Source organism: Bombina bombina, chromosome 3 (genome assembly GCF_027579735.1).
Source record: "Bombina bombina isolate aBomBom1 chromosome 3, aBomBom1.pri, whole genome shotgun sequence".
NCBI lineage: Eukaryota > Metazoa > Chordata > Amphibia > Anura > Bombinatoridae > Bombina > Bombina bombina.
In genome coordinates this window covers 1,217,994,411-1,218,005,004 of record NC_069501.1, presented here as the reverse complement: position 1 = coordinate 1,218,005,004, position 10,594 = coordinate 1,217,994,411, and the positions used below count along the sequence as shown (strand labels likewise).

General features: G+C 38.6%; 1 protein-coding gene across 2 annotated transcripts in view; it reads right to left on the bottom strand.

Annotated features, from left to right (window-relative positions):
- Positions 1-4,171: 4,171 nt before the first annotated feature.
- The window catches only part of INTS4 (integrator complex subunit 4), a 151,657-nt gene continuing 145,234 nt past the window's right edge, over positions 4,172-10,594 (bottom strand). For both annotated transcript variants that reach the window (XM_053708682.1, XM_053708683.1), the window contains exons 22-23: positions 5,837-5,957; positions 4,172-4,870 (exon numbers count right to left, since the gene is read on the bottom strand). In XM_053708682.1, the coding sequence (XP_053564657.1) occupies positions 4,677-4,870; positions 5,837-5,957 (315 nt within the window). In that variant the 3' untranslated portion in view covers positions 4,172-4,676. The remainder of the gene's footprint in view (positions 4,871-5,836; positions 5,958-10,594) is intronic.

Sequence of the window (10,594 nt, the reverse complement as noted above, 5' to 3'; positions counted from 1 at the left end):
TGCCTGTCCAGAAAGGCAAACCTGAGGAACTGGTGATGATCTTTGTGGATAGGAATGTGTAGATACGCATCCCTTAGATCCACGGTAGTCATATATTGACCCTCCTGGATCATTCGTAAAATAGTCCGAATGGTCTCCATCTTGAAGGATGGAACTCTTAGGAATTGGTTTAGGATCTTGAGATCTAGAATTGGTCTGAAGGTTCCCTCTTTTTTGGGAACCACAAATAGATTGGAGTAGAAACCTTGCCCCTGTTCTGTTTTCGGAACTGGGCAGATCACTCCTATGGTAAAAAGGTCTTCTACACAGCGTAAGAACGCCTCTCTTTTTGTCTGGTTTACAGACAATTGAGAAAAATGGAACCTCCCCCTTGGAGAATCTTTGAAATCTAGGAGATACCCCTGGGTTACAATTTCTACGGCCCAGGAGTCCTGAAGTCTCTTGCCCAGGTCTGAGTAAAGAGAGAAAGTCTGCCCCCTACTTGATCCGGTCCCGGATCGGGGGCTACCCCTTCATACTGTCTTAGTGGCAGCAGCAGGCTTTTTTGCCTGTTTACCCTTGTTCCAAGCCTGGTTAAGTCTCCAGGTTGGCTTGGATTGAGCAAAGTTCCCCTCTTGCTTTGCAGCAGGGGATGAATTATTTTGTTTGGTCCTTGTCTTATTTGACTTATCTTGAGGGAGGGCATGACCCTTCCCTCCAGTGATGTCTGAAATGATCTCTTTCAGTGTAGGCCCGAATAGGGTCTTACCTTTGAAAGGGATGGTCAAAAGCTTAGATTTAGACACATCAGCTGACCAGGACATAAGCCATAACGCTCTTCGCGCTAAAATGGCAAAACCTGAATTCTTTGCCGCTAACTTAGCAAGATGAAAAGCGGCGTCTGTAATAAAAGAATTAGCCAACTTAAGGGCCTTAATTCTGTCCAAAATATCATCTAGTGGGGTCTCCATCTGAAGAGCCTCTTCTAGAGCCTCAAACCAAAAAGCAGCTGCAGTGGTTACCGGAACAATGCACGCTATAGGTTGAAAAAGAAAACCCTTTAACTTTTTATCCATAGGATCAATGAAAGCACAACTGTCTTCAATAGGTATAGTTGTACGCTTAGCCAGAGTAGAAATAGCTCCCTCCACCTTAGGGACCGTCTGCCATGAGTCCTTTATGGTGTCAGAAATGGGGAACATTTTCTTAAAAACAGGAGGGGGAGCGAACGGAATACCTGGTCTATCCCACTCCTTATTAACAATGTCCGAAATTCTCTTAGATACTGGAAAAACATCAGTGTAAACAGGAACCTCTAAATATTTGTCCATTTTACACAATTTCTCTGGAACGACAATAGGGTCACAATCATCCAGAGTAGGTAAAACTTCCCTGAGCAATAAACGGAGGTGCTCTAGCTTAAATTTAAATGCCGTCAAATCTGAATCTGTCTGAGGGAACATCTTTCCTGAATCAGAAATCTCTCCCTCAGACAGCAAATCCCTCATCCCTACCTCAGAACATTGTGAGGGAATATCGGATACGGCTACGGCTACTAAAGCGTCAGAAGGCTCAGCATTTGTTCTTAACCCATAGCTACTGCGCTTCCCTTGCAACCCTGGCAGTTTAGATAAAACCTCTGTGAGGGTAGTATTCATAACTGAAGCCATATCTTGCAAGGTGAAAGAATTACTTGGCGTCGCTTGTGCGGGCGTAACTGGTTGTGACACTTGGGGAGAACTAGATGGCGAAACCTGATTTCCTTCTGTCTGAGAATCATTTAATGCCAAATTTTTATAAGTCAAAATATGCTGTTTGCAATTTATAGACATATCAGTACAATTGGGACACATTCTTAGAGGGGGTTCCACAATGGCTTCTAAACAAATTGAACAATGAGTTTCCTCAGTGTCAGACATGTTTAACAGGCTAGTAATGAAGCAAGCAAGCTTGGAAAACACTTTATTTAATGAAAAAAACACAATTTGCAAAAACGGTACTGTACCTTTAAGAGAAATAAAGGCATACACAAACTGCAAAACAGGTTAAAATTGCTTCAAAAATTCCGAAATTTTAACAGTGTACCCACTAAGCTTTAGAAGGATTGCACCACAAGTAAAAAAGCAATAGACCCCCAAATGAAAAAAACGGATTGATAAGTGTCTAAAACCGGTTAAAACACCCTAAAGCACCTTGCCACAGCTCTGCTGTGGCCCTACCTGCCCTTAGGAAGCGATAATATGGGGTTTAAAGCTTCAATTAGTCCCTCAGAAGACTCTCAGGACCTCAGGAGAGGTTGCTTGCTGCTTACTCGATGTTGCTGGGGCCTACACAAAACTAACAAACCCTGCCTGAAAGCCATGTGGGTTATAAACAACCCCAAAGAACCCTCAAGCAAATGTCCCATAAAACAGAAAACGTTTGTCCCAAATTCACATAAACTGAGTGCCCACAAAAAATTAACCCTTCATGCAAGCTAGTAAAAACCTCTGATAACACTAGGATTACTGCTTCCCCTTCCCCTAATGGGGACACTGTCAGCCTTTCTGAGTTAACACAGTCTCTGCAGAAAATATGACTGAACATACCTCATTGCTGTAAAGCAAGAAACCGTTCCTCACACTGAAGTTTTCCTGTACTCCTCAGCTTCTGTGGGAACAGCAGTGGACCTCAGTTACAAATGCGAAGATCATCATCCTCCGGGCAGAAATCTTCATCTATGTCCTGCCTGAGAGTAAATAGTACAACACCGGTACCATTTAAAAATAACAAACACTTGTTTGTAGATAAAATAAAACTAACTGTTTAACACCTCTTCTCTTTACCCTTCCTGCTTAGAGCCAGCAAAGAGAATGACTGGGGGGGTGGAGTTAAGGGGGGAGCTATATAGACAGCTCTGCTGTGGTGCTCTCTTTGTTACTTCCTGTCAGGAAGGACAATATCCCACAAGTTAGGATGAATCCGTGGACTTGGTACATCTTGCAAAAGAAATTAAACTTTCAAGATTCAGATAGAGCATGCCATTTTAAACAACTTTCATTAACAACATTTTTGGGTTTCATGTCCCTTTAATTTACAGGTCAAATAGAAATAACAAAATCCAGCTCCCCAATCAAATAATATAATGTATTATTATGTTATTAAATGGTATGGGGTGCAGAATTCTCATGCTTTCTTATCGCTGTCACCCAGGAAATGTAGCACAAATCCAAATTACAAAAAGCCAATGGAAAGTTATGCGAGTTAAAGGGACAGTCAATAACAAAATTGTTATTGTTTAAAAAGATTGATAACAACTTTACTACTCATTTTCCAGCTTTGCACAACCAACATTGTTATTTTTATATACTTTATAACATTTAAACCTCTTAATTTCTGCCTGTTTCTAAGACTCTTATCACATGCTTTTTTTATTAGCTTTTCACAACAAGAGATTGCTAATCCATGTGGGCCATATAGATAACATTGTGCTCTCTCTGGTGGAGTTGTGCATAACACTGCACTAATTGGCTAAAAAGCAAGTTAATAGATAATAAATAAAAAGCCATGTGATCAAAAGAGGCTGTCAACAGAGGCTTAGATACAAGGTAATTACAGAGATTAAAAGTATATTAATATAACCATGTTGATTGTGCAAAACTGGGGAATGGGTAATAAAGGGATTATCTATCTTTTTAAACAATACAAAATTTGTAGTTGACTGTCCCTTTAAAAGAGGTACTTTATGTGTATTTAAGGTGAAGTCTAAATCACTGGATTTAGGTACATTGATTTTAATACACCCAATCACTGTTATTTTATTAATTTGGAACACAGAGATGTAGATTAACTTAATAAATTAATACATTATAGTTAGTAATAATAAATAGTATTAGCCTTCATATGGTTTATAACGTTAAATAAAACAATTTTTAAATAGTGTAAAATAAGGAAAAACCTTTATGTGTTTAAAGCAAAGTGTACATTCTTTCTAAACTTTTTTTTCTTTAAGGAATTTCTAGTCCGATTTCTATATTTTGTAAAGTAGTTGCTAAATATGTTTTTGACTACATGTATGCTTGCATAGGCAGGGAATTATCACCGCATGTCTGTGCTGGGAGGCATGTAGGCATGTAGATGAGGCTTGTTGTTGCTGTTTTTTTATTACAGAATATTAAAAGAGCTGTGAATTACTTTGTAAATACAGACAATATAAACCAGGTGTTTGTTTTTATTTTCTATAGTCTGTAAAGATACATTAACACACACAAATGACTGCTGTCCCTGGGAGCCTCAAAGGAAGTTTCCTCTTCGTGTTCACAAAAGTAATCACGTGATTCTATAGATATTCTTCTGTTTAATGCATACAAACCATTAGAAGGATTCTGTACGTAAGTACGGGGCTAATAGTACCAAACATATTGATAGTTATCTAAAGAATGTCCCACGTTGTTATGTTCTGAAATCGATGGAGTCATTTAAACAAGATCTGCTCAGTAGCATATCATTTTAATCTTAGTAAAAAAAAAAAAAAATGGAGCGAGTTATATAAACATACTTTATTTATGGGCTTCATCAGAATGGGATAGTTTTCCTGGGTTGACTGTTCATTAAAATATTGAGGACCAGAAACTATACTGCAGACTTGATATTTTGACCAGTACCAGGTTCTGTTTGTAGTTCAGACTGGTATAAAGTTCAGAAGTTCTTCTCTGGTGTCACCGCCTTGCTGGTTTGGGCATGAGTAACACTTTGACAGGCTTGCTGAATGGTATGGTGCCTTCGGTGCAACTGTCTGTGGAAGATACAACCTCCATGCTCTCACCCCATGAAGACTTCAGTGTTCGGGTTAAAACCTTGCTTCGGCTGGAGCTGTAGGCTAGAAGTAACCTCACTTCAATTTGACAGGGCTCTAGCATAATAAATAGAGAAACGTCACATTTCTAGCAGGTGGAAATATATTAACAAATGCAGGAGGTGGTGCTATATATATACACGCAAAAAGATCTCCCACAACTACAATTCACAAAACATGCCTGACCACTGTGTTTTATGGTATAGGGGACAGAAGAATACTATTTCTTTATACCAAAAAACAATTGTTTCTGAAAAGCCTAAAGAGACATGCCCACAAATGTTCTTTCGTGATTCAGTTAGACTATCAGCGTTTCTCAACCGCGGTCCTCAAGAAGCCCCATCAGGTGACATAATCGGCTGATCTGTAACCATGGCTACTAACTTACCATCAGCTGATTATTTCAGCTATAACATTTAACCTGTTAGTGGTACTTGAGAAACGCTGAGAATACAGCAAACCATTACTTTCCAATTTACTTCTATTATCAAATTTGCTGCTCCTTCAACAAAGCATAAAAAAGAATGAAGCAATGCACTACTGTAATCTAAATGAGAGAGCAAAAATTTGAAGTAAACGGGTTGTATGCTGTATCTGAATTATCTTTAATTTAAACTTTACTGTCCCTTTAAAGGAGCATTCTGATGCAAAAATGACATGGTCTAATTCAATATAGCATGCAATATCTGCATTACTGATCCTATCTAACGATGTGTTTAACCCCCACAAAGGTGTTACACATAGGTTAAGTCATGCTGGGGAGCCACAAGCACCTGAGCAAGACGGACACTGTGTGTTACTGTTAACTACATCCCTGCGATCCTGTACATAACTACCAATCACTGGCCGTCCCCTCTTCAGGAGCAGCAATGTGCCTCCCAAACAGAACTTTACCTGTGTGTGTAACCCTTTAGTGAGCATTAATACATAGCTATGATCAGTAATACAATAACATCCTCTAATGAATAAATGCATTGATACAGCTGCACATTGTGATATTGTGCAATGGATATATTTATTTACCTGTCCATGCTGAATGTGAAAGATAAACCTGAGTGATCAATCGGTGCCTTCCAGGACCGGGATTCCGGAAATCCGCTGGTTTAGGGTGAATGATTTGGATTTGCCCATCTGGATATATGATCTGTAAAACAAGGGTATAGTAACCAGAATGCCAGTCTGATTTATGAGACAGAATTTATAAATATTTTAGTAGCTAAACATTTTAATTTCCAACATGTACTACACTAACACACATATATATATACACACACATACACATATATACATACACAGTGCTTTTTTGTAAAAGAAAAGGTGCCGATACTAAAAATAAAAAAGTGCCGATACTTGATTGATATATTCTGCTCAGTAACTGAATAACTCAGTAACTGAGAAAAACAAGGGGACATTATTTACAATACTTGATGTATTTTACAGCCCCCTCTTGTGAGTATTCACATAAGGGAATCTGCTGAAAAGCAGACATGAAGTAAAAAGGTGTCATTGTGAACCTAATTTGCATATCTTACCCAGAATTCCTTGCTGCATTGGAAACAGTGTATTCCAGAGGTTTTCTGTGAGAAAAACAGGCCTACTGGCCTGTCTAGATTTGTTAATGAACTACACAATGAGTTATTTTCTCTATATTTTGTGCGTAGTGGAGGATTTTAAACTCACCTTTTACCTCCCCCTAATTTAAAATGTTGTGTATATATATATATTATTTTTCAATCAGTAATTTTATTCCACTCAATGCAATCTGATTATGTTTACTGCACTGTAAGTAATTATTATAGATTTTACTGAACTAAATATACAACGGGATCATTCCAAACCACCTGAATCCTCTTCTTTGTATGGCTTCTCGTGGGTGTTTAAATTATTTCCCAATGAGTTTGAAATTATGAGATACCCACTTTATGTTTTTCAGATTAATTTGTGCGACTATAAGCACTGCCTATACCTAGAGGAAATCTCTACAGCAGTATTCCAAACCATTTGCTGATTTTTATGCGATTGTTGGACTTATACATTACTACAGTGTGGCCTAAAAGATTCATTTTGGCCTGTCTCAAGTAACGTTTGTGTAATCCAAGGTAGGAAGACCAGACTCACCAGACTGGGGCACGGAAAGAGACTAGCCAGATCTCAACTATACTGTGAAAATTCAAACTTTTTCCAGCCACCAATTCTTTAAAAGACCTTTATTACTTAAGCAGGGTCCATAGGTGCAAACATACAAACAACAATGTTTCAAGCCTGCAATAGGCTCTTAATCATCTAATTACATACAGGTTTGTCTCTTTTATACCTGTGCACATCTCATTAATCAATCACCAGCAGAGTTCTGCTGCCATCATGTGGTCATTTTAAAGTATACAAGTACACATTTTTTTCTGTCATTATTTGTACTGATCAGCTTGAATATTCATTTATTTATTAAAACCACCACTTAAAAACAAAACCTATACATAAGAAAACTTTAAAAGTGATTAGAATCATGCACAGCTTAGTTTTTCTAACTTATATAAAAAGAGACCAAGCAAAATCCTTGTTTAACCCCTTAGGGGCAAGATAATCCAGTTCAAAACATTTCTCTTTTCTTTAGTAACACTTCCCTATCACCTCCCCTCCTAGGTTTAGTCACATGTTCTATAACTTGAAATATAAGTTGACTAATATTGTGACCCATGGAGAGGAAGTTCGAACAGATTTTTCTTTTTCCTTTTTCAATTCTCAGTCACAGTAATAAAAACATCATTCTGATTTAATAAAAAAAAAAAGTAGAAAGTTGGCCAATGATACACTTTAGTACTAAACCTGGATATGACCATGTTAATTTATGTTTTCTGTTTAGTGTTTGGGCATTTAAAAATGTTAATTCTAAAAATTAGCTTAGCTCTCAGGTTTTACTTTTACTGTGTATGTTTTGCTTCTGTGAAGGTCTTTGAAAATCCTGCGATACCTCTGCTTTTTATAGTTTTTCATTGTTTAATTATATTTTCCTGTTAAATTGGTTTTGATGGTTTCTTTTTAGATTTTTTTTTTTTGTACAAATTTAAATGATATTACTAATTAAAACTACAGCTATTATGATAGTTTAGAATGGCTTAGAAAATGAAAATGCCCTGCACTGCAATCTCCATATAAATCATCATAAACATGTAAAATAATAAGGGGGGCTCAATATATATATAATTACAATTGCTTCTTTATATATTCAAGCTAAAAACATACATGTCATAGCGTGAATATTGGAGATGTGCATAAGTGAAAAAAAGATTTGTGTCAGATTTTTCCCGTTTTGTTCAGCTGAAGGTTGTTCATGTGGAAATATGTTTAAGCAGAATATTACATTTGTTACCGTTATTTCCAATGGGAGCAGCAAATATATACAACCTATTTTAAACACAAATCTTATGCTACAGAATTTGAACAATTAAAAGATCCTATATTTCAAAGAGAACTTAGTAAATTTAATAATAGAAAAAAATAATAAAAAAAGATCCTATATTTTAATGCTAATAGAACATATAACTTGCTGATTGAATGTGAATGTCAATGACTGGCTTACAGAAGTCACACAACTGCAAGTGATTGAAAATGGCTGAGCTTTCACTAGTCTCCCACCTCCTGATGCTAGGTTAACACTTGACTGGACACAACTGTATGACTAAAATTAAGATTTAGTGCCCAACTGGCTGTTCCTAACATCAATCATTAAAGGAGCACTCAATGTAGTAGAATTGCATAATTAACAAGTGTATAATAAAAAGACAATTTAAGAACACCTACTCTGAATTTCAAATAAGCAGTAGATTTTATTTCTGACAAATGTATTTTTTTCTCCCATTTTCCGGCCCCCTGTATCATGTGACAGACATCAGCCAATCACAGACTAGTATACGTATACCCTGCAAGCTTGTGCACATGCCGAGTAGGAGTTTGTTCCCCATAAAGTGTGTATATAAAAAGAATGTGCAATGGGGGCGGAGCGTGCGGACGTAATGAATGGCCGCACCACACTAGAGCTCCTGAATCGCCAGTGACGGAGCCCTCTCTCAGGCTTGAAAAACGTGACTTGGATGGCTTGATTGTACAGCAGATGTGTCCAGGACCGACACTGGACTTAGCAGCCACTTTAGTTATGCTCTAATTAGCACTCTGAAACTGGGATATGACTTGCGGTGTAGGCCGCATCCAAGGTGCTCCTCGATTAAAGCCCTCGCACGGTAAGGCAAGAAGGCCTTTATTCATAGAGCCCAGCAGAGTACAGGTAGACAGCGGATTACAAACTAGAGGCCCCCTGCTTTATAGGAAAAGCCGGACTGTAAACCAGAGACTGCCTGTCATGATGAGATCAGTAGTATGACGCACCTTTTTATTTTTTGTGGAACGCCATCTTGGGGGTAAGAGAGTATGCTGAACTTGCTGATCCCACGCTAAGCATCTTTACAATAAAACCACAAACAGACTTTAGAGTACAGCCGCAGCTCATGTCATGTTAATGATCTGCCTCACAATACCACTTACTAAAAGCCGCTTTGACACTAATCAATACCCCTAACTCCTAATGTTTTTTTGTGCTGCAATTTCATATACAGTCTGATCAAGCTCTGAGCAAAGCTTACTGCTTTGGGACTCGCTGTATGCCCACTTGACCTCCCAATGCTCACACCTAGCAGGGCTCCCCAATGCTCTAACTTCTGAAATCTGGGGGAAATAAAATAAAGAAAGAGGAAAGGAGGGGCGGGTTTGCTCCTACCTTGAAGTTTTCAAGCATATTGCGCTGTCATGTGCATAAGATGTGTTCCTTGTTCAGATCTTTTACCTGGCTGCACTAACACCTATACTGAGCTACATTTTTAATCAAGAGGCCCCTACCCTACCTATATACGGCTGGTACAGCTTTCCTTGCGTCTTTAACCACATTTTTAAGGCTACTTTGAAGTTCTGCAACTCTCTACCCTCACAGCTGGCCCTAGTCCATTGCCATAACTATTTCTGAAATCCACGCCTGTTGGAATACCCAGGCCACGGCCATTGAAATGGCGATACATAGAAATTCTAAATTGGACAAGTATCTAAAGTCTGGTAATACAGCCAACACCGTAAACAGCTTTTTTAAGAGCGCAGACCGACTAAAGAGAGCGGAGGTTTCTCAGGTAGGAAGCGATGATGGATCTACACCTGATAGCCTAGATGCTTTTTAGGCACCCTCGCCCAACATTCCCGGGCCTTCTGCCGACGAACCAGTGGCCTTAAAAGCAATGGAAGCCCTTATAAATCAAGTAAAGTCATGCATCATATCTGAATGTGCTGACTTGAAGAAAGATATAAATGAGCTGGGTCACCGTGTGGAGGTCTTAGAAGTAGACAGAGAGGAGTTAACCAAAGAAATGGCAGACATGTCCCACTCCATTGAAACGCAACAAGCTCAGATTACAGATCTGGAGAATAAGTTGGACAATATAGAAAATAGAACACGAAGAAACAACCTCCAATTCCGTGGGGTGCCTGAGACTGTAAGCAGAGAGGATATACCTGATCATCTACAGAACCTGTTCCAGTCTTTGGCTATCTCCAACCAAAGGGTGATTGAGGAGATACCCCTTGAAAGAGCCCACTGCACTCTACGACCAAAGCCCAAAGACAACCAACCTCCTAGAGACATCATTGTGTGCTTCCAAAGCTACAGAGATAGGGAAAAGAGCTTTCAATTAGCCAGAGCACAACCAGCTATCTCTTTTATGGGCGCGGAAATCCAAATATTTCAGG